Here is a 27,933-nt window from a genome sequence, read left to right as displayed (position 1 = left end):
TACCTCTGCATGGCTAAGTTGATGTCACTATTTTGATAAGGATTGAACCACAACCTACTAATTGGAAAATTAGGATTATTGTGACTTTTGTGTGTGTTCCCTATCGCCACATGAACATGCAGATACATCTACTCTACATAAAAAAGTGGTATTTGTGGAAGTTGGCCTATAATAATTAGCTTTTCAAACTTAAACATCCCCTGAGAATAGCCTATACATTATTCATTATATATGCTTACTACTTGCCTATACAATGCCTACTACAATAAACCCACTCGCAAAAAACATCACTTGGCAACAAACTTTAAAAGCACTTCCCATGTGATTTGTTTTCTCCTTGGTTAACTTCTCTTACAAATGCTTCTCTTTTGATTTTGGCGGGCCTTAGGAATAATATAAGGAAGTGAAAGGTGAATCACTAGCAAGATTGCTTAACTGCAGGCCAAAGTTTGTATATTAGTTCTGTTTTACAATTGCTGGGGCTTCCACTTGTTTAAAGTATGTGCATACAGCATTGAGAACATGAGAGACCAGATAACATGAGGCACAAGGCTCCAGATTACAGGTATTAGAGTATTTGAAGCAATTTGAAGTGTATTAAATAGTCAGAAAGCTACTCGAGACACTACAAGTTATCAACACTAAACAAAAACCTTAAAACATTAGAAGGAAAATGTATGAAGCAAATGTTGTAGCTGGCTTTTAACAGGCTTGGGGGGTCATCACTGGGCTTTCTTGTGGATGTTGGCAGAGCTGAGGAATCAAAATTCAATGCTGGAGCATATTGCTGCCAGATTTTTAATGTTTACAGTTAGCATATGTATTAGTCCCCTGGAAAACAGTATTCAAACCAGAAGAAGGTCAATAGCACTCTAAGCTAGAGTTCCATGGTTTCTGCCCAGTGTTGTCAGTCAACACTTTGAACATGCTTACACTAGGAAAGAATAGTATGATCATTTCTTCAGTGCACTACTTCACATTCATTGTCCCATTTGCAAGCTGGAAAACAAACTGTATTGCATAACTGGATAAAAGTGAGGCCAGTGACTTGACTGGCAAAGTTATCTGAATCATAAGACAGGCTGAACACAATATTAACATCTGGTAGATAAAACAGTTATTTCAGTTACCAGGTATTTCAACTAGATATGTAGCTGATTGCCGGTATTTCAGTTTGAGTTTTAATGTAAAAACTTTGAAGTGCAGCCTAGCAGTCATATTTTTTTTCAATGATTCAGTTTGCATATGCTCTACTGCTGTGTTTAAACTGTAAATTATTATTAAATAGGGTTTATATAGCGCCAACATATTACTCAGCATATTACTCAGTACATTAAATAGGTTGCAAGTTTTCTGAGTACTGGTAAATACTGTTTACTTATTACTGATACAAATAGGACACATGGAATTCTCTGGCTGTACAAAAATAATAGGTATCTACCAGATTGTAAGCTCTTTGGGACAGGGTCCTCTCTTCCTTTACAGACAGCAACCCCTATTTAATGTACAGCGCTGCGTAATATGTTGGCGCTATACAAATCCTGTTTAATAATAGTAATAATAAGTATGTCCTGACACCCTAACCACACAGTAACTCATGTATATAAGAAGTGCTTTCAGTAGCATAACAAGAATAATTATTAAACATGGCTCATGGGAAAACGAAGGAAATCACGACTGGCTTGAGGGAGAATTGCAAGAAATTATCCTACAGCCTGCATGATTAGGTAGACTTGAAAATTTGGTTGTTGTTTGATCAACGTGTTTTTTCTCAGTGTATTTATTTATTATTTGATTTTTTTCTATAAATCAGACAACCTGGGGAATGCATTGTAATTTAAGTGAAAACACATTCTGATTTTGGGTCTGTATGTAATTCAGCTCTTCAAACACAAAGAAAATCTGACATGCAATATGTGTGTGCCCCCCCTGGTGTGTTTTTCTGTAATCTTTGTTCTTGTATGAGAAAGTAAGAATACAGTACAAACAGTATGTCAAATTGTAATTTAGGTAGAATACTTGGAAGAATGTCTGATAAACAAAATCAAGAAATTGTGCTGTGGTAATTCCAGTTAATCCAACACAATCAGATACAATGTTTATGTCAGTGACATTTGGCCTCAGGAAAGGAAAAACTACACACTATCTAATGTACAGAGAGAATATCAAAGCAGAATTAGATCAACGTATAACACTTGATGGCAAAAATATATTGTCAGTATATACCAGTGCTGCCATTCATGACTTGGAACACACCAATGACATAGCAGGTATATGATCTAAAGCACCAGTAGGTAAACACAATGTATTTGGTATTGTTGGCTTCTTTAAAAAGAGTTCATTTTATAGATGATTATATTGTTCTATAAATAAAATTACATTCTAATGTAATTTGAATGCACCTATACACCTTTAGAGAACCTGAAATACTGCATTTACAGCACGGTTTAGCAGACCCTGCTCTACATGCAAAGTCCTTTTTTTTCTAAAGTTCAGCCTCAGATATGGATTTTAGGGTTAGAGTACCCATAAGCATCAGTGCCAAATACGTATTAGAAATGAACTAGTCCATGCATAACCTTAACGGTTAAAAGCCCATTGTAACACAAATATGAATATTCTTATACCAATCAAGTTGATAAGTAAATAAAAACTGTGTATGGAAGCAAAGTGGTGGACAGAGTATCTGTTTAATGGATCTTATGTGCCTGCACACCGCACTATATCTTATTTCCTCTCATCCCTAAATTCAGTCAGCAGGAGGGTCATGTGTTACTATGTGACATGAAAATCAGAAAGAATCACAGACTACATCCCTGCATCAAAGTTGAGGCTGGACTTGTAGTCACAGGATGTAAGTGGTGAGAAATTGTAAGACCTCAATAAGTCATGAGAGGTCCGCTTTCTGCACAGCTACAACCATGCATAAATACATGATGGATATTTAAATTTGAAAAGGTAATTTTGTGCAAAAGCAAACCTATAATTTACACTAAAACAATTATGCTTTGAGAATTTGCCTTAAAGTAAAATTTTGGAGCTAGTTGGACTCATACATATTTGAAGAAATAATTAATTGTGTTTTCTGGTACTTCAGTAATGCTGGCAGCTACTTCTCGTTTTCAGCATATATAATTTACTGAAACTTCAGTGAGAATTCCTGTTTTAGCTTTTGTTGTGCAGTCTGTGGTTTCTACTTTGTTGCATTGAAATTAGATATGTATAAGAAATAAATAACTTAGTAAGATTTGCATAAAAGTTAAAGGTTTTCTGCATAGGACCTTAGTAGAAGAATCATGGAACAAGAACTGTATATATGTATTATAACATACTGTTGTTAGTTTGGGAGTTCATTAAATGGTCATTAAATGTAAGATTAATGTGTAATATATATACTGTGTGACCCATTTGAAGGACGTCTAAATGAGTCACTACTCTCGTAATGTCCACACCTTAATGTCCCTGACATCTGCAGTCATTTTTCTACTAAAACCAGACACATCTCCTTTTCTTTTCCTGTGATATATTCAGACTACGACTTAATGTCACTGTTTCCGGAGAAGTGACATCAAGGCAGAAAAAGCATAGGAAGTCCTAGCTATAGTTTGTGGTCTGAGTGCAAGAAGATGAAGATGTCTACTGCATGCACAAACTTGCTAATGATTTTTTGGGGCATTTTGTATCTTGACGATTACTGGGGAGTTTTATTTTATCAAATACAAAGAAACTGTAGTCCCATTACACATTTACAGTACAATTTCTGTGATACATGTAACACAATAGCATGTATCAGGTAACTGTTTTTGTATATTTGTGTTTAGTTGTTGTTTAATTTTTGAAAACAGCTTTTAACATGACTATCAGGTTATGTTCAGAGTGGCAGTGAGGTTGCAGTGCGGTTCCTGCTTCCTCCCACTAGTGCTGCCTCGGGTAGCATTCTACATGTGGCATCTACCCATCAGCCCATGACCAGGGTAGCTCAGACCTTCAGCCCCACCGGTACCACCCCCTGCCTACCAGCCAACCCACATCTCTTATAAACACTCGAACACATAACTGGACATTAAAATGGCTGGCAAGCAGCCATTTATTAACCTCCCAACCGCTAACCCCGTACTTTTTCGTCTAAAAAATATTTGCTACTTTCGATAACCCCGTACTTTTTCGTCTATAATAAAATCCCACTTACCTGGTCCTGCTGTGCTCATCCAGCGTCGGGTCCGTGTTCCAGCGTCGGGTCCGTGTTCCAGCGTCGATCTCCCTCTCCAGCGTCGGGTGCCGTCTCCTATACCAGCGGGACCGGTAAGATGCCGGCCAGCGGACCACAAGATGCCGGCCGGCTTCTTACCTGGTCCCGCTGATCATCCAGCGTCGTTCTCGTTCCAGCGCAGGATGATCTCTGAAACAAGAAGCCGGCCGGCGGAGAAAAAAACAGCCGGCCGGCTTTTTGTGCGTGCGTGCGTGATGACGTCGGCGCGTGTGCGGGAAATTCAAATTGAAACTCATTCATTCATTTTGTATTGGATTGAATACAGGAGTTTGTATTCAATCCAATACAAAATGAATGAATGAGTTTCAATTAAAAATAAATACAAAGTATGTATTTTGTATTGGATTGGATACAGGAATTTGTATTCAATCCAATACATAATGAGAGATTGAATTTTGTTCTCATTTTGTATTGGATTGAATAGAAAGTCCTGTATCCAATCCAATACAAAATAATAAAAAATATGTTTATGTGGTTTTGTCTATAGGTATGTGACGGACACTAGGGAGGTGTTTTAGAAAAATATATTACTATACATTATACCGAATTATCGCATTTTCAGTATTTTTCATTTATTTATGTATTCTTGTTTAAGCTGAATTTTGTGTTTTTCCTTTAATTTTATTAAAAGTAATTTTTTTTTTACATGATTGTGTGTTTTAAACATTTTTTTATATTCATTATATCTACTAGACCCCTATTCGGACATATTTCTGTAAGTTACAGGTCTACAATTTAAAAAAAAATTTTCATGAAAACCTGTAACGCTTTTGGTACAGAAATCTAGACCTCAGGTGGTTAACAAAATAAATAACTTTCTTAATCACAACAAAAACTTTTTATTGTAAACCATTCAACATACATAATATATTAACATACAATAACATAAATTAAAATAACTTAGCATAAATTAACCATTTGAAACAAAACATAACATATTAACACATTAACATATTCATTAACATTCCTCCAACAATTTAACCAATAAAATTGCCATTGAACAACTGTCCAATTGCACTATGTTCATCAACCTGCACTAAATTTAACCAACCACTTTGCAGGTCTAGGAAAGGTAAAGTCCGTATCAACCACATTTATTTCCAATATATCACACTGGCCCCTAGCCGCCCAGCACCGCCTCAGGGGCCCAAAAGGGGGCACCCTACCCTTGGGTTGCCCCATCCAAACTTACCACCAGGACTCTTACCTTACTAAACCCCATACAACACTGCCTAATACACAGGGAGGGAGGGTGGGAATATTTTCTACCCGCAAAACTGTCTTTAACTTCCGATTCTCATGCTATTTATTCCCTCTATTCTCCTCTCCTCTTACTTTACCTAAACCCTACCCCTGGCTCTCCTCACCACTAGTTAACTCTTTCATCACCTATTAGGGCTGCCCTCGCACCCGGTCATGCCTCTCTGTAGAGAATGAATAGGGGCAGCAGTAAGTGGTTCAATGTCGCTCATTGCTGCCAACTGTCAAATCTGCAAATGCTGGTTCTTTCAGAACCCTCTCGGAAGTGCCAGGGCTGAGTGGCTGGCAAAGTGAGCTTATCTCTTCTCTCAGCACACTGCCTAAAACATGGACCCATTGGCTCTTTGTACTGCTTCCTCCTCTCACACTTAGCTTTGCTATAAAGGGATGGCTGATACCAAGTCAAATTCAGCTACTAATGGTGGTGAGTGCACTGCTTGCAATTAAAAAAACATAATATTGGTGTATTAATTACTACAGATGCATTAATGTGCGTATTTTTGTTTGCTTATAGAAAGTGGCAAACGGTCAGAAGCTCCTTTAGAATTTTTATTGCTGTTCCTTACCTTGATGAAGAGGGATCTGGAGAGATTTCCTTTACTTGCTGTCCCATAGTCATAGTGGAAATAGGTAAAAAGAAATCTTAAGCTACACACCAGATAATTGTGGCCAAGGGCAAATGGTCATCCTCATCTCAGGTGAAAATATGACATGCATAGTGGCCCCCAGTGTTGTTTTTTATTCTGCCATTGGGGATTGATGAACGACCAATTTAGAGCAACTGCTGTGCACTCTATGAAGGCGGGCACTGCGGGGTGCAGCTAACTACTCTTCCCTCCATCCCCTCCACAGAACAGAACAGTGTATACAGCTCTCATTAATTTCCATTGACAATCATCTGATGTCTATATAAAGTCTGTACAGGACTTTACAGAGAAGCAATAAACAGTAGGATAGAGAATGTTCTGTTTATTTAATTTTTTAAGTTTGAAAGAAAAATGTTTGTTTATATAATCAAACTGTGTAGAAGATTCTGGTGGTTTTCACTATTTCTGGCTTTCATGTCTTTTGACTTTAGTGGCACTTTAAATGACGTTCCCACAAAGGGGACACATACAGCAATAAACCCAATGGAGGATTTCTATTTCATTTATAACTTTCAGATGAATAAAATACTGTAGCTAATGAGTGATACAAAGAGCTGATACACCTGCTTATATATACAGATAGCTGATACATCTGCTTATACATACTTGGCATATTTGAAAAGTTAGTTTGGGAAAATAATTACTTAGATAGTGATTGCTGAATGCCCAAACTCCCAAAGCTGAGTTTGCAGAATGTAAATTAATTGCTTAGTACACATACAAGAAGCTTTTACTGATACAGCAGCTTGAACATGGTTTTGTTGTGTGTGCTAGGTGTCAATGAAGGGACGGCTCAATGCTAAGGTGGCTGCATTCCCATTACACATGACAGCATACACATAACTGGTGATGTGTAATGAACTGAGGTATGACCTCAACCTGAAATTTTAGAGTCAGTAAGGGGGGACATGTAACATCTACTGCCCCTTTCAAGTGGTTTAATGCTGGCTGTGCACCTACCAGCTCTGATTACCTTTCTGAATTAACGGCCAGTGTGGCAGTGGGGAGTGAAGAAGATTGTGTCTATAGCTGAATGACTTTGGACCACATTCACCCAATATGGCCCAGCAATTTGACACACAGGGTGGGGAGCCTGGAAGAGAGGGATCTGAGGGCTACACAGCAGCACAACGTTCATCCCAAAAGATAGCACTTCTGTGATTAAGAGTTCCAGAGAGAGCCCAGGTGGGTGTGGGCTTTATGTGCATTATGTGTGTTAGTATGTGCTTACTATTTTAATGCATGTGTGTTAACCTGTATGTAGGCGAATAGCTATGACTACAAGGAGGACGGGAGACATGGGGGACGAGGGCCCACAAGTTACAATAGCAATTTCCCTTTTCCTCCTGACTCTCCTATATTTTTGTTCCAGGAGGGTAAGTTTAGGAGTTTGCACCTGAAGCTTTACCTGATTATCAAGGGCATAAAGGTTTTTTTAAAAGGTACAATAAGCTCCCTGAAAAAAACAACTAAAAATTGAGGAAAATGTTGCTTTTTTCTAAAATTTTTAAAGGAACCCACTACTGTCTTGATCTGCCACTGGACTAGTAGGCTACAGGTTGAAGACTGATTAGTTAAGGGGAGAATTCAAGTATCTGAGACCCCCACTGTACGTAATATGTAATAGACAAAGCTAATATTCCGAGGAAATTAAGAATGATGTTTAGGATCTGAGAAAGACAAGGCTCCTGCTGAATATAATCAAGACCGCACTGATAGTTTAATGGGTTTAAATTCATTATTTTTAAGTATTTGTTCTTGTTCCATTAATACATAAAAATCAATTCGTGTAATTTACATTGGGATCCTTGGAGCCAGAACATTTTGACCTAAGTATACCAATATTAGAAGGTACAGTCAGCAAACTGAGGGAAAAACTGGCTTTACCATTGGGACCTTTTATGTTTACTGTAGTTAGATCAGTGATGCATGAGTGTTGCTTTGTAGTTGAAGTCTAAAGCACTTTGCAAAATGTTACTTCATTTTTCCTTATCCATACAAAGCACAGAACACACAACTATAAATACCCACTAAAAGTCCTTAACATTTAAGAGGGATGTTTAATTAATATCTATTCTTTGTTTAGTGTTTATTACTGAAGTATATTGTAGGTTACTCATTAAATTGTACATTTCATGTGCCCTGGGGTGGTTGGCACAGTGCTGGTCTTAGCTAATTACAGTCATGCATTAAAGTCAAAACTACATAAATAAACAAAATGCTAAATGAGCTGTTTTACCTGCCACCGGATTTCTATTTCTGCTGTTCTGCTGTACAGTAGAGTGCCCAAGGCTGATAATAAGCCAAATTCAGGTACAAATACCACATTTTTATTGTGATTTAAATTTGTATACAAAACCATTTTTCTGCTTTGATTAGTTTTCTTTTTATTAAAAAAGGTTACAGAAAACAAAAGTATATATTTTATTGATTAGCCCCTTTTATCTTTTCTTATGAAACTAACAATACCCTTCTGGTACAAAGAAATACAAAGAAATTTAAAGATATTTGCAAATTAAGTAAAGGCTTTTTATGTTAGGCATAACCTATTTACAAATGTAAAATAACAAATAGAAACAATAAAAATCAGCAAAAAAAAGCTAAGGAAGAAGTGAACTAGGGATAAAGAGAGTTAACTAAAGATGAACGGGATTAGCTATGGTTGAATAATGGAGTTAAATAGTGACACAGTATATATATATATATATATATATATATATATATATATATATATATATATATATATATATATATTTATATTTGATGCCAATAGTATTTTTAATGTTTATTTGACATATCATATAAAAAAAACTGTTTTGCTAAATTTATTCTTAGTATATTGAGGTTGCAATGTGTTACAGATTACATTTCACTTGCAAATCTGTGTGTTTTCTTGACCTAAACTGTTTAGTCATATGTGAACGATTATGAGAAGAGTTGACACGTAAGAAAGTAAAAACCTTGGGGATTCCTATAATAAAATGCACCTGCAGAAATCGCATTTTGCATCAACACAGTCATATTTCAGATGTGGTCCGGCTAGGTTATGTTGAAGACATAGTCAGATTCGCACATAAAGCTTTATGTTTTATAAGTTACCTAATATACATTTAAGTAGTTTTTACTGCCAGGCACTACAGTTATCATATACTTAGTATGATTGTAAAATACTACTGATTTCATTTGTTTTAGTAGCACAGACTTGCTGACAGAATGGACTGCCTGCAGTAATTCAACAGCAGTAATTAATCAGGTTTACATTAATAATAATCATTAATAAGAACTAATAAACTAACAACCAGCCTTTTCCTTAAGTTGTAGCTAAAGGTAAGTGCACACTTCACATGTCAGTGATATTAATTTTTTTGCTGATCAGTGTGTATAGATATATATAATTATTGTGTAACCTAAAGTGTACTTTCTCTTTTTAGGTTGAGACAATCCCACTAGGGACCCAAACAGTATATTCTACAGTACCTGAAGATGCTGAACAAAAGGCGAAGCACTTATTGGTCAAGGAGGTAAATACTGTAGGTTCAGGTGAAATGAATCTTCATTGGGTCTGTACATTAGTGCCCATATGTGTGAGTAAAAGACAGTGTGATAGAAAATCTGTGGCGTTGTTTTGTCTATTGGGATAAAAGCATCTATGATCCTATATTAGCATCAGGTAGCGGTAGGTTGGTGGAACTCATTTATACAGTTTGTTTGTTAGGCTGCTGGCCTCAAACAAGAAACTAGTTTCTTCCTATTAAGCATTCATTTCCATTAAAATTATTTTATTTAAATTGGAAAGAAGTATACATTTTTAGTTCAAAATTGTGGTCTTGCCAATATAAAGTATATCAGAGTAATATGCATTTTTTTCATTTTTCGTTCTTTCATTTAAATTAAAAAGTGCCTACAAGTAGTCTTACCTGATCCATAGATATCCTGAATGTCAGCCAATGTGAGCTGAGCCCTGTATTACCTTGTAATCTATTGCTACCCAGATTAAAATTCCCATTTTTACCTGTGGAGAAGTACAGTAATAAAAGTCATTAGTAGTTAAATACAGGGAAAATGTTTTTAGTGTACTCATGAGTGGGCCTGATTTATTAAAGCTCTTCAAGACTGGAGAGGATACATTTTCATTGGTGAACCTGGGGGATCCGACAAACCTGGAATGGATTTCTTTAAATTCATTTTCTATTTGTTATCAAATGTTTTCAATCCTGGACCAGATCCCTTCCAGGTTAGCTGAGTCACCCAGCTTCACTTATGAAGTGTATCCTGTCCAATCTTGAAGAGCTTTATTAAATCAGAACCAGAGTCTGGGGAGTATAGTAGAACTCCATATCTTCTTTGTTTATGAAAAATTTGACTGAAGTTGGGATTTAATACTGTTCTAACTCAAGAAATGTAATTATAGCTATGGTAGACAGACAGGCTACAGCAGCAATGCTAGTAAATAAACATAGCCAAAAAAAAAAACATTTAGTGTATCGCAGTTGAGAATCGTTTTATTAAAATACTGTACAATGTCTTGGTTTTGCTGTAGTTACAGGCCATATCACATTCTAGGTCCCTGGCTACTTCACAGGTTAATTATGATGTATTCTCCTTCCTGATAGTAATGCTGAGTGTTAGGCAAATTTTATCAGGAGATGTTCAGGCGAGTCCTCCTTGTTGCCTGTAACAATCACTAAGATCACAGCTAGTTTATACAGAAGTATAAGCTAAACAATGTGTGGAGAAGTTTTCCTATAGCTTCCCTATGTATATACAACTGCATCAGGTTTGACATGAATTTGACCTCCAAACTGATATAAAAGCCACCCTTTTTCCAGTTATGGATTCAATACAAATCATTACATTTTCTTTATGTATAATGTGAATATAAAAATGTGACTGTGTAGTGATACAGCCATTTCTATCCTTTTTTAGTAATCTGGTTACTGAAAGTAAATTCAGATTGTACTTCTATGACTTCTACTTCTATTATGTTATTTTGGACATCATCATGTCCTTCAAAGATCTCACTACTTTACTGAATATTCAGTAAATGGGACAGAGCTAAATGTGGTATGGCTAGGCTGAGGGAAATGTGCTGCGGCTTGTTATTGTGGGTAAGCCATATAAATGTGTTTACATCAACAATGTGAATATGGGCACACAGATATAGTGGATAGAAGCAATCTGCCTAAAATGTCCTCAATTTCATTTACCACCAGATCACAAAATCAATGGTATTAAATTAGGCTGCATTGCTAAGGCAGACAAAGATCTGCTTCACCTGTTCTTGTGGAAAGATGCTTTAGAACCATTATCTAATGCTGTTTGGCCATAACAATATCCATGCTGTTACTTGGAATTGCATTAATATGATTTTTTTCTCAGTGCTGAAACTGTCAGCAATGCTATGATTAGATTAATGTTTCTGACATAGAAAGAGTAAAATGGTCTGTTAAAAATGTATTCTATATATGTGGATGCAGCAAAGGAAGACTTCTCATATTACTATGAAAATAGAAAACTACTTAAGCCGCATACACACGTGCAAATCTTGTCGTTGGAAAGGATCTTTCACGATCCTTTCCAATGATAAGAACCGCAATATGCATGAACGAGTGCTGTACATACAGCACCGTTCTGCTCTTTAGACAGGGAAGGGGGAGAGCGACGGAGCGGCACCCTGCTGCGCGCTCTCCTACTTCCCTTGCATCAGGATCACTCATCGTTCATCATCTGTGGATCCGCCAGGACGGATCCACGGACAATGAACGACCTGGGCTGTACACACGCCAGATTCTCCCCCGATATCTGGCCGATGCCGATTATCGGGCCAGAAAAATTTGACGTGTGTACGTAGCTTTACCATGCCCCCTTTCCCAACTCGGATCATTAAAAGTCTCTCTATAAAGAATGGACACCAATCAGCTATTTTAGGACAACTGCTCTTAGAGTCTGAGTGAAAATCACAGCCTAAGATCTGCTTTTTACATCTCTAGCACTAGTAGTTGTGTTCTTTAACCATCTTGGTTGTTATTAGACATTAAAATGCTTTAGGACCAGCATCTAGTGAGAAAAGGTAACGCAGAAGCCCAATGGGTCCCAGGCCAGAAGTCTTATATTGGTCAATCAGCAAAACTTTGCTTTAATCACCTAATTAAACATCACACAAATCATCCCACAAACAGGCATGATAAGCAGAAGAAGAAGCATAAGTAACACCATGGGCCTGATTTATGAAAGCTCTCCAAGACTGGAGAAAATAGATGGGAGAACCTGGGAAACCTGGGATTCCAGCAAACCTGGAATAGATTTCTTAAAATCATTTCCCATTATTTGGAAAATGTTTTCAAGCCTTGTCCGAATCCATTTTAAATTTACTGGATCACCCAGGTTCACCCCATCATATCCAGTCTTGAAGACCTTTAATACATCTGGGCTAATATATCCTGATTTTAATGGTAATTTTAATACTTATGCAACAATAATGCAACAATAGGAGACATTATCTACTTTACACTAGATTTCTGTTCTCACGTACAAAAGAGGTGGGGGGTGATGGTTAGCATATTCCATCAGGTTTATAAAAGCTGCTAGTGCTATTTCAGTTTTTTAAAGTAACATAGAACTAACAACTTACCATTTAAATAATATATGCTATGAAAACTATAGACTCTAAGATTGCACCAGCCTCTAGTATTATGTTTCCAAGGCAAAGTGATCAGGAAATACTTTGAGGCAACAGTCAATAAAACATTTTAAATGATGGACGTAAGTTCATTCTGTATTCTGTAATGTCTACTTGAGTATTGCTTCCGAGATATGCAGTACAGAAAATATATTTATAAATATATATGAATGATAGTCATTTTATCTCTCTTTACCAACAAGGCTGCTCCAGTCTTGGGTTAATTAGAAAAAGTGTCAAGTCCCCATGCTAATTATAAAAGGAAGTAATTGTTTAGGACTAAAAGTTACTAATACAATACAATTGTATTTTTATGTAATAAAATTGTTCTCTTATTTATTGTGAAGTTGGTTTCACAATATATAGTTTTGTGAGGGTTTCAAAGACAGAAGAAGATGGGTAGGCAAGTTTTAAAAAATGGGTTTGGAGTGGTTTTGGACTTTTAAATGAGCAGAAAGTAGGAGCAAGCCGAATAGGACGAGGAAGACCATTCCAGAGAGTTGGGGCAGCTCTAGAAAAGTCTTGGAGCCATGCATGTGATGAGGTAATGATATAGTTTTATAGGCAATAAATGGTATCTGATGAAATTATATTTGGGTTACTGACAATTTTATGCAGTAATTTAGCATAAACCATTGGGATCAATGCAAATGTTTGATTGTGTGTACAAGCTGAGAACTTAAAATTGACAAAGTGTAATGTTTGACTGTTTATCTCCAAAGCATTTCTACAATAATAGTAGATATTCTATGGGTTATATTAATAAAGTAGTGAACCTGGCATTTACTGAAACATTCTGTGGAGGAGAACCTTCCAGGTTGATGTGTTTTAGTGGCAGTACAGGGAATTTTTTGTTAATTGTCTAAGTTCCAGCTTTATAAATAGATCCCTATGTGTTGCCAGAACAATTTTTTATATGTATATATAACAAAATTTAGAGGAAACAAGGCACACAGGAGAATCACTGGAGAATCAAAGCAAAGAAGTTTGTAAAAGTTTTAGTGTCATGGCTATATATACTCTAATTGTAATATGTTTTTTTCTAGGCCTGCAGATATTATAATTCCCACTGGCATGTGGTGAATTACAAGTATGAACAGTACTCAGGAGACATTCGACAGTTGCATCTGTAAGAATGATGTATATGGCACGATTATCTTATTATATATATTGAGTGTATTGATCTTCTAAGGAAATCAGAGTTGTGGGTAAAGACCATTTAAAAATCAGTTTGCATAATCGCTGGAAAGTTGAACCTCATACAGCCTTTTCTCACAGACTCAAGCTGTGAGATATCTTTTCCAAAAATTTACATTTCCTTCCAAATGTTGCATCATAGAGAATGTTGTCAGTTTCCTCATGTGGATTCTCCATAACTCTCACAATATGCTCAACAGAATACATGAAAGACTACAGGATACAATTATGAGAATCCATATTTCTTATGATTCTTAGGGGAAAACAAAATACAAATTATTAGGGGTAAATCATGATGAGGTTGTCATCACTTCAGCTTCCACACCTCTGTTTGCCAGGTGACACTCAAAAGCCATGCGTTATATCAATCTATACCAGAACTTTAATTACCTTTCCCTGCCAATTGTCAGCTCAGAACATTGTATGATGGAAGGGAAGATGGTGGTCACATGCTTTCCAAAAGCTGAAAGTACCACAAATTTCACAGGGTTCTGGCAAGTAAATAGAACAAAGGAAAAGGCAGCAGAGGTATTAGAGGAAACAGGATAGGGCTGTCAGGAGTATCTGTCACTTTTGTAGGGGCATCATTCATGTTTTTTCTCCTTTCCAAAAGGTTGATGACCATGTGTAATAGAGACAGGTTAATTGGTGCTTGTTTGGAATTCAGATTTTGTTTTAGGCTGTAAACTCTCTCTGAGCACTTCTAATACTGGCAGCGCAGTTGCTTAGTTGTTTACTATGGATTATAATACTGGAAGCTCCAAATACCTGTCTGATAATAATGATTGTTGCAGGTGTTGCCCGAATGTTAGTATTTCTTGTTTGTATTTGACTCTGTATGGTCATACACAGTCAAATACAAACCCATATTGGGCCTGTCCCTAATGATGTAAAGGTATTATAGAATTTAAAGGTATTGTAGAATATAACTAAATATATTCAGAACTGCTTTGATAATACTGATAAGATTTTTTCTCTTCTGCACAGAAATGACCCCAAGAATGAAAAGCTTCCCTCACATTCATTTGAAATTGACCATGAAGAAGCTGACAAGGATGAAGTAAGCCACGTGGATTTCCTTTACACATAACTGAAAACACAGAATCATATTCTAAATGCTTGCTTAAACAATGAACTTACTTCACTGGCTTTTGACAGACCAGTGTAATGCATTGTTTTAGAGTTCCATGAAAAATGTATCTCGTTGTTATTTCATTCAGGATACAACGTCCCTCTCGTCCTCTAAAGGAGGTGGCGGTGGAGGCGGAGGAACGGGAGTTTTCAAATCGGGCTGGCTGTATAAAGGGAATTTTAATAGCACTGTGAACAATAGCATTACTGTACGAGTAAGTAGACAACATTACTCTGTTGAAGTAGTGCCGACATCCTCCTCTGTTTGAACACAGTTGTATATTATCTTGATTACTCTAAAGGCCTGTGTGGTCATGTGATTATTCTGCGTTTGTACGTCTGTACCAGACATCTTGTTGCTAAGCCAACATTAATCATTCATTTCTCTCATTCTTTCAGTCCTTCAAAAAACGCTACTTTCAGCTAACTCAGTTATCAGATAACTCCTATATTATGAATTTTTACAAAGATGAAAAAATATCTAAGGAGCCAAAAGGATGTATATTTTTAGATTCTTGCACAGGAGTTATTCAGGTATGCATAATTAATAATCTTCATCATTTGTATATATATATTGTGTGTTAGAACACAAATGCACACACATGTGTTTTTTTGGTTACACACCATGTCCCATGGTTCCTTGCTGGTTCCCATTTCTCTACTGTGCCCATTAGTGATGCAGGGCTCTGCAGAAGGAACCACAGCATATGACAAAGACCTGGAAGAACAACACCCCCGAAAGTGTCAGATTAGGAAGAAACAATTCTTCTAATAAAAGAAAAAACAGCCTGTTCCCTTTACATATTGTTTCAGTTTTAAATTGTTGGTAATTTTCCCCTAGTGAACATAACTCTCTCTAGAACCAATAATTATGACAGCAACAACCATTGTTGTGGCTCATTTTTTGAAAATAATTGGTGCATTGTAGGTGCAATCATATCTTATATTTTCTGTAGAAATTATTCATTTTTACTTAAAAGAGGAAACCCCTTTGGAATCATAAGTCCTATATATGATATATATTTGGTTAGATTATCAGCATATTTCTTTGTCTTTTAAACTATCTGTCCAGTATCTTCCTGTGATGTCTAATTTAGGAATGGGATCTTTTTCCTCTTTCTGTTTGTATCAGAATAAACAGCTTAGGAAGCATGCCTTTGAGCTGAAAATGAATGATCTGACATACTTTGTGCTGGCAGCTGAAAGCGAGCAGGATATGGATGACTGGATTTCTACTCTCAACAAAATCTTACAAATAAATCCAGAAGGAACTATTCCAGAAAGGAAAAGTGCAGATTTATCTGATCATAAACTCGGTACAAGCGATATTTTTTACACAACCTAATTATTTCCAATGATGGGAATCTACTTTGTGCAGCTAATTTGGCAAGGACTTTTCTTTTTAGAGTAATTGAATTATCCGGGCAATGTTAACAAGTAGAGAATTCTATAAAACATGTCCCCCAGTAGTAACATAGACCTGTCCATACTGCAGAATGAAGCCATGGAGGGGTAGATAAGCACTGATGCCAAAACGATTTGTTTACTTTTAAAACCTAAAAATTATTAGATGAAGATATATTCTTCATATTAAAGGACATATTTTTACAGTTTGCAAAGTGCAGTGACCCATTGGAGTCAGCTAGCAAGCCTTTTCCTGTAGTCTTCAATCTGATCTTCTTTTTTTTTTTGCACATCATTTTGACTTGTATTCAGTGATGCCTTGTCCTATTACTTAGGGGGGACGTGTTTGACTGGTTGGTTCATTTAATGCAATGTTCAAACATCCTCATTAAAGACTTTAACAAAAACAGTTTACATAGAATGTAATAAGGAGACCAGAAGGCAGCAGAATACTGTTTCCATACTTTTGAGCCTGGAGATACTTTTTGGCAGTGTTTTTCAACCTTTTTTGAGCCACGGCACATTTTTTGCATTGAAAAAATCCTGCGGCACACCACGAATTAAAAATGTTACAAAATGAAGCTGTAGCTATCTGTAGCTATTTCTCTTGTCTTTAGGAATAAACAAGGCAATTAAGCTACCTACTGGCACCCACTGACATGGAAGAGTCTTACATTACTCTGCCAGTCATTACAGCACAGACACTCGACAATGGTAATTGGATAATTTCCTATGGCACATTAGTGTGCTGCGGCACAGTGGTTGAAAATCACTGCTTTATGGCATACATTAATGGTTACATGCTGAAGCTTGTATATTAGCTTCACTGGTATTGGTCAATCCTGGGCAAAAGTGACCTCCACAAAGAAGTTTTTAAAAAATATTCTAAATAATGTCGAATTTTTATTACATTTTCAGAGGGCACTACCTTTTTGATACATATAGTACCAAAGTACATACAAATAAAGTTTGAAAAAGGAAACTCCAAGAATTAAATGTTAGGATGGGGGGCCTGGGCTTCAAACTTACACATGGGACTGACCTCCAAGTTTGGCTGTGTTAGTTAAAAGTCTTTATAGTAAATGAATTGGAATGCAAGCATTGACTTTGTTTGTTTAGAATGGACTGGTGTGTTGTAATACGATTCATACATTACTTTTTTTTATAGATGAAACAGCAGAACCATTTCTGAATTATGAAACACAAAAGGAGGAAACTGACAGTGCAGACAATTCTTTGAACCCTGACCTTGCAAAGGTAGGAATCAATAAACTGAACGACTGAAGTTTCATACCTTTAAATGTACATGTAGTCCCCAGGTTACATATGAGATAGGGACTGTAGGTTTGTTCTTAAGTTGAATTTGTATGTAAGTCGGAAAAGGTACATTATTTTAATAAATGCAATTAGGACAGATGTTTGTCTCTTAACATAATATTAGGCAACGTGGTGTCAGTTACTGTAAAAATCCTCACTGTGAGTTAATCACAAACAAAGCAAAGCTCATGCAAACCACCCCCTTCCCCCATCCAGCCCTGTCTCGCACACGAGCGAGCAAGGAAGCGCCGTTTGTATCTAGGAGGTGTCCGTATGTCAGATGTCCTTAACCCGAGGACTACTTATATAGGTTCCTATAAATACTAAAGACTGAGAACTGGTAGTATCTATTTTTTTATTTGAGTTTATATGTTAAGTTTTTAAGTTTTTTAATACCTTATTGATTGAGAAAACACTTTTATAACATAGTTTGAAAACATCTTATTAAAAAAGCTGAAATGTTTAGTTGGTTAAATAATTATTTATTGATATCATTAGCACCACTATCTTTGCTTAGTATCTTACAGAGAACGAAGAAACCATAAAATCCTTTAGGAATACAGAACGACACAATCTTTTCTCTTTAGACCCAGATTTATGTGTAAGTAATTCTATCTGAAGTCAACTTGTTATACATTTCTTTATATATTTAAAAATGTATTTTAAAAAATATTAGTTTGTTTTTACATTTGTATTTTATTTTATTACAGTATTGCTATTGCATTTTTAAAGAGAATCAGTCAGGAATTTTTTTTATTTAGGTTGTTATAATTGTAAAGTAAACATACTTTTAAGTGATAGGTGTTTTTACTATTATTCACTTATTATTCTTTCCCTGTCAAAGTAGATATTTCTTCCATATGTCAAGTAGCTGTAAAGCCAGTCTCCAGATATGTAACCTACAACTGATGGTATATATGACTAAGCCTTGAGTTAAGGCAAGAGTTAGACCAATCATTATCATATAAAACACATGCACTGGGAAGTTTTGCCCACAAATATGTTCGGTGGATTAAATATTCACTGCTGTATAAATATGCCCCTAGGAGCTATATAACAATATATGAAAACAAACATGCTTATGTGGTGTATCGTTTTGCAAATATACCAATTGTACTGCTGTATGTATGGGAATGACTGTGCCCTTTTTCACATATTATTAAATAAACTGTAATAATTCTGGAGATTATCACTTTTACAATGCATCACATTTAGGCTACGTTACAAACCATTGTCATTCCAGATAATCTGAGTTAATATTTTTAGGTAACAAAGCTCCAGAACTCAAGTGATTCTGCGATCAAACCCTTGGAGGAAAAGACTACTAAGAGGATTATAGTATCTTGTAAATCTCTCACTCTGAATCTTCAGACATGCCTCAGGGAAAATGACACCGAACCACTTACAAATGTAAGTTGTCTGTAATCGCTCTTGTTTTAAAATTAAATGATAGCTAAGATCAGAAAAAGTAAAAATATAAGGACTGCAATATATTAAAGAGACTCTGTTACCAACCAGAAATTGCAGGTAAAGCACAGAAAAATCAATTTCACGTGCAGATTTTTGAGCAATCATGTCTATTGCATTGCATTTGTTCATTTTTATTCTAATAGTCCTTAACAGGCCAAAAACATAACTAACTTGCTTAGAGAAACATGCCCTACTACCAACATAGCACACCATTACACATGCATTCACCTCTGTGTAATATGGTGCATGGAATGCGTTATTTATCATGTTGACATGTGGTGGAGCCTAATAAATAATGAATTGGATTCCCCCAGAAATGCACACATTACATGTGTTACCAGTGCATTTCCAATAAAATTGACATAGGTATCTGAGGTTCATATCACCTCCTGTAATCCTCAGCATAACAGGCCATGGAGGGGGTCTGTTACTGGAATAGGATATTTTTGGAATTACTTTTTTATCATGTGTGCAGTTTAAATTGGGAAGCTTTTTATTATTTTACTGTATTATAGATATCTTTAAAAACTTAAACCTGTGCAAAGAAGTCTGATCAAAGGAGGAGTTGAATATTAGAGCTGACTCAGCTAATCCTTGAATGAATATTATAGTGTGGTTTTTAGATTACACATTTAGAAAGGAGAAAGAAAATATCCTCTTGTTTGAAGGAAGTTTTTTCACTAAACCCTTGCACATTATCCTGTTCCCATTTGTAGTTTGGATATTACCATACCTTAAGTACCTAGCAACCTGATCACTATATCAAGTTCTAAACTATAGCTTCCCTATTTGATAAGATGATGTGATGACTCAATATAAACATCATTAGGGGATTTTCTATGACCTACCTCAGGCTGTATTCATTTTATATTTATAAATAGTTTGTGGAACCAAATCTGTTTTATGTTTGTAAACCTTGCATCTTATATGTGTTCACAGATTGAGCCATTCTTTATAAATATGGCTTTGTTTGACATTAAAGATGGGAGAAAAATATCAGCAGATTTCCATGTAGACCTGAACCATGACATTGTGAGACAAATGATTTGCCCATCTACAGGAGCTATGACCAATGGTACAGTCTCACCAACTACCAGTCGGTCGAAAGAATTGGAGGAACCTCAGATCCGAGGCTTTCCTGAAAAGTGGATGCAGTATCCTAGACAGGTAGTCTTGCATTATAATGTGTTTGCCAAAAAAAAAAAAACACACACCAATATACATCTGCATATCTAAGGTGGTGATCATATATTTTATATATAGCAGCATGACTATGTTTTACCTGTGTGGGTCTTCACAAGGGTTTAAAGTGAACCTTGCAGTAAAAAGCAGAGTTTTCCTAAATTTTTTAGAATTTTTTTAGAACCCCTTCTTGTAACAAGTAGCAACTTTTAGGTTAAAAAAGCCATTGGGGAAAACATAGTTCATAAACTTTACAACTGTTGACTTCCCCATCTTTCTGGGGGTACTTACCATTTTCTGGCATGAACCAGAAGGATTAGAGACAGCACGCTTGCCTAGGTTCGCTGGGGTAAGCCAGGGGTAAGATTGATTCAGTAACTTTTAACCGACAATTTTGATTTTACATTTTAAGCTGCTGTTCTCCTGAATAAGGGAGGGGTCTTTGATATACTAAGAGCTTGTTTTTTACATTTTATGAATATCTTAACCTCTCTGAGAGTCAAATGAGCTTGTCTCTTTTTTTTTCAGGCAATGTTTTCAGTGTCCAATCCACATGTTGACGTGGTCCTAGTAGCCAGAATAGAAAAAGTTCTTATGGGAAACATTGCCAACAGTGCTGAACCATACATAAAGAACTCTGATTCCAGTAAGGTATGTATGTATGTTTTTTTATTTCCAGTACCATGCTGTGTACATTCGCACATAAACTGGTTTATTGCCACAGCATGATTTGATGGTTTTCTGTCATTTATGCCACAGTACAGTAAATGGTCAAATGAGGACAATAGAATAAATGACATGAGTAGAAAAGATGATGTTATCTTTGAGTCCAGTTTGTTGAACAAATTTCTGTGACTCTCGGGGTAATTCCTTTCAGAAATAATTAATAACAGGGAGCTGCCTACAAGAATGAAATGCATTAACAGGTCATGTAGTAAAGCCTTTTGAGTCTTTTTCCATCAGCCAAAACTCCTTGGGCTATATTTGACCCAGTAAGAATTTGTTACCATCTTATCATCATTGTGTTGACATAAATAAGTCAAAGTCATGTTTTGTATTTTTTGTATTATATTGAAAATACAGTCAAGCAGCATTTTAAAATTGAACTCCCAGCACAGAATTAAATGAGAATTCGATTAAGAGTATGTGAAGGTACTCATGGTATTTAATATGTTGCTATCATAAGCTGCATCCTGTATGATTATATGGTTTCTATGAAAGGGTTCTCTGATGTCAGGTCAGTTCTGCTCAATGCTTAATGCCTCAAACTTTGGCCACATTTTGCTCAGGCATCTATCACTTTTACCTATTAGCAAAGCTACTGAAATATGAATCCATGTGTTTATTATATTTTTTCTGAGTTACCCCAGTCCTTTACCTTTACCAGTTCTTTTTTGAGCCTGACACTTACTAGGGTAACTAGTAAGGTAGTAAGGTAACACTTCTGTCAGTTAAAAATGGTGCTGGATATGTCCATCTTACTAACCACCATACTGAGGCCACTAGTTTATGTCCATGCACTGACTACCTATTGCATTAGGAAAATTCACTTTTAGGACTTTCCTACAAGGCCCTCAGCTCTTTTGTTCAACTTTTTTTCTTCAAATCATCTGTTCCTATGCTCTTGCTTTGTTTCAAACTCCCATTCTGACATCCTAAATATCTATTGTTTTAAACTTACTTTTGGAACCTTACCTGCTGCTCTGTTAGATTGCAATGTACTGGTGAATAATGCCCCAAGTGTTCCCCTAAAATATCTCTTCATCAAGACCTGTTGTATTCTGAAGTCATCCACTATCCTAATCACTTCACATTCTATTCTCTGTTCATAATGTTCCACCTACCCTTCTTTGCTTTATTTATTTATTTATTTTTATCACATCTCCTTATTCTTGTCCCTACTGTTTACTTAGAACTTGACCTTTGTGATTAATTTACTTATTTTATAGTATGCATTAGTACTATTTGCTCCCTGAGCTCCTCTGAGCACTCTGGGCTCTGATTTATATAAGCAGTATGACAGTTCCATTTTTAGCTATTGAGTACATTTTAACCTAATGTATGTTGGATTATGCATGACTGTACCTTCCATCTACTTAAGATTTTATATATATTTTATACAATTCCCTATTAGGTTGTACACTTATGTGAAAGGTTCTCATACCTATCTTCTCTCACCTCTGACACCTAAACATTTTTTATAAGTTAAGTTATAAAGCTATTCATTTACAATTATTAGAATGCACTATGATATTTCTGTATTTGTTTATTCAGACTGCAACAGCTATTCTTTGTAGGCACCAGGAATTAACAGCTCCATAAATATGGCTGCAATGTTGGCTTACATCTCCAATGGAACAGTCTATTGCAAGGATTAATTGAAAAGAGAAAATCATATACAGTAGTATATGCTAGCAAACTAGTTCACAAGTGTATAGTTGTGTGGCATTTGTTCACAGCTCAAAAACATGTAGGACCACAAGTTATCCTTGTGAGGTCATATAGCCTACAACAGCTATTCTTTGTAGGCATTGGCATCTAACAGCTCCCCAGTATATACCTGATGTGGCATTGGTTTAAATCTTCTGGAAATGGATCACCATGGGTCCTCCTTGGTATGGCAGATAGCTAAGTGAATGCTTATTTAAAATATTCCTACTCATGCTCCACAATGTTTTCCTGAACATTTAAAGGTTACCTAAATGTTTCTGCATGCACAGTCTACTAATACCCTAGTAGGGTTTAAAGAAAATGTTTAAATATTTGTTTGATGGGGATATAGGCATTCATATATATTTAGATGACTCAACACAATAATGCATATAGAACAATCTCACAATTAGCAAAATAGTTTAGTTAGTTTTTTCATTTGGTGGTTTTATTCCTATGCCCATTTAACACATTGAAAAGCAGAAATACAATTTATAATTTGTTTATAATTTTTTCCAGTCTGCACAGAAATTACTGAAGACGACAAAGCAGCATTGTAGTCGTCTGGGAAAGTATCGAATGCCTTTTGCATGGACCGTAAGGTAAATCTGTATTGTTTGGTAGTATGTAGTACATTGTACACTCCACATTTGCACATCACTATTGCTGGCTTAGATTTTTTACTTTTCTGAATTACTTACAGGCTTTAGACCTTTTTGTTTTATATCTAACAGCACAATGATTTCTTCAAGGTAGGGCCCTACTGTTCTGCCCTACTGTTACAATGTGATTGTGAATTGCATAACCTGATGCTATAGTGGAACTTTAGTCCAAACTTTTCAAGTAGGGAAGGGTTACAAACTAAGTCTAATTTTATTTACTGTGTCCTTTGTGGGGCAATTTTTTTCCTGTCCCGAAGACACAATAAGAGAAAATGTTTCCAAGGTAAGGGAAATTCCAACTTTGGTAGTTGTAAATGGAAAAAGGGGACTCCCCTTCTGAAAACTGGAAATTTTACAATTCAAACAATCACAGCAATCACCAGGATAGTTAGTCTGAGAAGATTGTTGAAATGGAGAGTTGCTACACACAATCATTTATAAATATTGGGTGGGTGTTTCCCTGCTCAATGGGCTTTGACAGGTCATATACCCAGGCTCTTCTCCAGGGTTGTTTTGCTTGTTATTTTACAGAACTATCAACCAGTTATTTTGCCCTTTACTAGCTTCACAATCTGTTGAGCTTAGAGCTGTTTGTAAAACACATCATTTTGCTTTATAAATGAGCAATTCTTTTTTTTTTACAGGCAGTGGTATAGCTGCTTTTTAAGCCCCTGAATCTCCAAATGTGTAACAGATTGTTCCAAATCCTTCACAGTTCTACCCATTTATTAGGCTATACAATTAAGGATAAATATTGTTGCTGGTACCCCACTTAAAAACACAATTAAGTTGTATGTCCAGTAAAAATCAATAAATGTATATTAAGATACATCCAATGAATGTACCAGTTTGTTTTGATGTTAACCTCCTAAGATTCCTAGTACGGCAACAAATTGGAAGTCCAGCATTAGCAGCTACTCCAAGATGAATATGTATTCCAGCCTTTCTTGACCTTTTCAACAATGGGGACCCTTAACAATACTTTTCAGGTCTTAGGAAACCACTGTAACAAATTCAATGTTCATAGCTCACGGTATATTAGTGTGGGGATCAGTAGGATACCTGCTTTGTTTGCCAACAGGAAGAATGTCATCCTTACAGATAGCCAAAAAGTGTTACTTAAACTGACCTGAAAGGCACACATTGCTCATTGATCAAGGAACCCCTAGCAACCTCTGGAGGAACCCTAGGGTTCTACAAAACTTTGGTTGAGAAACAAAGTACCATTCTTTATACTATCAATATAATATAATAAAGGTGGAACCAGCTAACAATAAAAGAGTGAATGATGAACATAGATGGACTAATCAAAGTTTTGATGATCTGTTATTGTTCAGCCAGCAGGCAGGGTCATGTTCTTGAGCAAGTTTCATTGCAGTGATTTATGGATGCACCAAAAATCCTTTCACAGATAAAACAATTCTTGTGTATATTTCCACAGTGCATTTAGGTTGCAGAGCTTTTTATAGATCAAAGCTAAATTCATAATATTGCTTTGGATCTGTTTTTAATATGAAACACAAGGCACATATTGTAAATCCTTTATTCATGTGTAGGTTTAAAATAACATGCAACCCTGAGCTTTTATATTGGTGTACATTCTGCTTGGCAGGGATTTCCACAAGCTCATTCTGTGCAGAGCATTTCCACCAAGAACTGATATTTCAATTATTCAAATATGCCACTGGGCTCCCATCTCTGTCTAATTACTGAAGCAGTAACAACACAGGTTTAATACTCTATTTTTTTATAGGACTCCTGATTTTTATTTTAGAGAGTAAAATCAGATGCCAAACCAAAACTGAAACTTGATCTTTAGGTGGTTGTAAACCTGGAAAATGAAAATGCATTCATCTAAAATATTCTTTCATTTTTTTTTCTAGACCAGTATTTAAAGACAATTCTGGAAACATAGATCGAGAATCCAGGTTTTCCCCGCTCTTCAGACATGACAGCAGCAAGATTTCAACAGATGACCTGATTAAACTGGTAGCAGATTACAGAAGGTTGGACTGAGTAATGTGTTTGCAGAATACATGATCTAGTAACTACTTAGCATTATTTCACTGTAAGCATGTTCATGCAGTCTGCACACTGACAATATTAGCTTTCTCTTCCACCATATGACTGAATTTTCCTTACTACGAGGAAGATAACTGAAACGTTTCTTTAGTAATTAAAATCTGTTCCCTCAGAACTATTGCAAGTTTTATTATATATATATTATTATTATTAAACAGGATTTATTTCTATTTCTTCCATTCCCAGGCTGGCAAGGAACTGACTGACTGAGTGGATATATGTAGAATATTTAAAATGTTTAAACAAAGAATTGCTTTTTCAAATTGATTTTACTTTTTAATTGATGAAATACTTGCACATTTGTGATACACAGTGTTTATTTGTTAATGTCTAGGGCAGAGAAAATAAGCAAAATACCAATAATTCCAGGAACTTTGGATATATCAATAGACAGTGTGCTGAAGGAACATTCAAGTAAGCTATATTTTCACATCAAATATTTATTACGGTTAAAACAATCTAGAGGAAACTTCACTTTATGTGTCTGTTTCTTTTTCTCTCATAATGCAATTACATATTTATCTATGTGTATGTGTGTGTCAAAAGTTCAATCTTGACAGATACTTGTTGTAGTTGGACACTACAGGTTCTTTTTTTGTTAGTGCAATTCAGAAAAAAAACATGTTTCATGTCAGAAGTTTGGACTTATTGCAATGAAATTGTGCAATAAAATTGTACCACAAATAAAGTTAAAATGTTGATTGTAATTTTTTTTATTATTATGTGTTTGTAGTATAATATGTGCATTTTTATAATAATGAAGGCTGACATATCTGTGAGTGTTTGAAATAAGATATGTCTGTTACTGTAAAGCATACAATCATATGCAGACTTTCATTCTTTAGCTGACATTTTCTGTACATTTCTGAATCCGTTTTATTATCATTTGCCAAGATGGCTGGCAGTTGTTTTAGACCTTTGATAAATGAATCATTGTGTGACAGTTGTGGCAGCTGATCTGTGATGCTATAAAACCGGCATTTATTCCAATATGATTTGCATCACTGTTTTCCAGATTGTCTTACCTCATCTTTAGTTCCAATTAAACCATTTAGTGATCCAGAGAAATGTCCGCCCACTGTGGAAGTTGAAGAGTTTGTACAGGCATCAACCAAATACTCTCAGCCCTACAGATCTTACAAGAACCAAATATACATTTACCCCAAACACCTCAAGTATGACGGCCAAAAATGTTTCAACAAGGTAGGATGTCTTGCATATGTGGATTGTTCTTCATATTTATATTGTTAATTTAATCCTAACTTATGAACTTTAAAATTGTAGTAAATGGTGAAAAGTATCTTTTAAAGCAACCATGTCACAAACTGCGCAATTAAAACTAAAAACTTGGAGGATTCTGTCACTGAAAAACTACTATCAAAACAAAGATTAGATTTTTAAGTGTAGGAAGCTAACATTATGTTCCAATCTCTGTTTTTCCTGCAATGCTCTCTACTGTCTCTCTGACTGTACTTTAAGGCATGGGCTGTCTCTCTGATGGATTTATATGTATCAGTTGGCTGGAGTTAATTTTTTTAAGCTACTTTAGTTTTTAGGTGTTTTTAATGCAAGGTAGATCTGTAAGACCTATTTACCATGATAATGTCATTGTGCATATAGAGAATATGGTATGAAATTAATTGAAGTCTTTCTTCAAAAGTGTTTTCTGGCAGAAAAATCCTATTTAATTCTTTCTCACAAAAGGTACTCCTGTAAATGACAATTAATCCCAGATACATTTATCACTGCAAAGACTTTTTGTCATTTATATATACCAAGGGACATGACCTGAAAACACGCCTCTATAGACTCAGTCCTTCAGAGTAGTCACTGTTGTGGCACCCCGTATTGCTGATAAGAATAGTCTGTTCTGCGCTGATTGTGACCAACAGACTGAAACATATACATGAACAGGTGGCTAGTCATGGCTAGCCAAAGTCCGCATGATGCTTTAAAGACCCAATAAATGGTTCAAAAGAAAATGCATGCCTTCCTATTGTTGATAGATGTTTTTTACTATATCAAATTTATCATAAAGACAAAATATAATTTAAATATTCCAATGTACTTGCTATTGCAAACATAGATTTTCCAGTTTGTTTTCTATTTTTATGAAAGAAAAGTAACATGCTTTAGCTTGTATGTAGCGCATACAAGTTGGGCACATTGGAGAGAACATTTTGACTGTCCCCAGAAGTGCAG

The 27,933-nt window shown here is 35.7% G+C and overlaps 1 protein-coding gene across 9 annotated transcripts in view; it reads left to right on the top strand.

The window, feature by feature from the left end:
- Positions 1 to 27,933, top strand: part of DOCK10 (dedicator of cytokinesis 10) — a 164,388-nt gene that overhangs the window by 67,876 nt on the left and 68,579 nt on the right. For all 9 annotated transcript variants that reach the window (XM_072407928.1, XM_072407931.1, XM_072407925.1 and 6 more), the window contains exons 3-17: positions 9,609 to 9,698; positions 13,903 to 13,985; positions 15,041 to 15,113; positions 15,274 to 15,399; positions 15,584 to 15,718; positions 16,317 to 16,500; positions 17,757 to 17,845; positions 18,423 to 18,506; positions 19,172 to 19,315; positions 20,315 to 20,542; positions 21,086 to 21,208; positions 23,507 to 23,589; positions 25,533 to 25,655; positions 26,066 to 26,145; positions 26,747 to 26,934. In XM_072407928.1, the coding sequence (XP_072264029.1) occupies positions 9,609 to 9,698; positions 13,903 to 13,985; positions 15,041 to 15,113; positions 15,274 to 15,399; positions 15,584 to 15,718; positions 16,317 to 16,500; positions 17,757 to 17,845; positions 18,423 to 18,506; positions 19,172 to 19,315; positions 20,315 to 20,542; positions 21,086 to 21,208; positions 23,507 to 23,589; positions 25,533 to 25,655; positions 26,066 to 26,145; positions 26,747 to 26,934 (1,833 nt within the window). The remainder of the gene's footprint in view (positions 1 to 9,608; positions 9,699 to 13,902; positions 13,986 to 15,040; positions 15,114 to 15,273; positions 15,400 to 15,583; positions 15,719 to 16,316; positions 16,501 to 17,756; positions 17,846 to 18,422; positions 18,507 to 19,171; positions 19,316 to 20,314; positions 20,543 to 21,085; positions 21,209 to 23,506; positions 23,590 to 25,532; positions 25,656 to 26,065; positions 26,146 to 26,746; positions 26,935 to 27,933) is intronic.

This window comes from Pyxicephalus adspersus, chromosome 4 (assembly GCF_032062135.1).
Source record: "Pyxicephalus adspersus chromosome 4, UCB_Pads_2.0, whole genome shotgun sequence".
Classification (NCBI taxonomy): Eukaryota; Metazoa; Chordata; class Amphibia; order Anura; family Pyxicephalidae; genus Pyxicephalus; species Pyxicephalus adspersus.
Note: the sequence above shows the minus strand (reverse complement) of the source record. Positions and strands in the feature narration are given on the sequence as shown.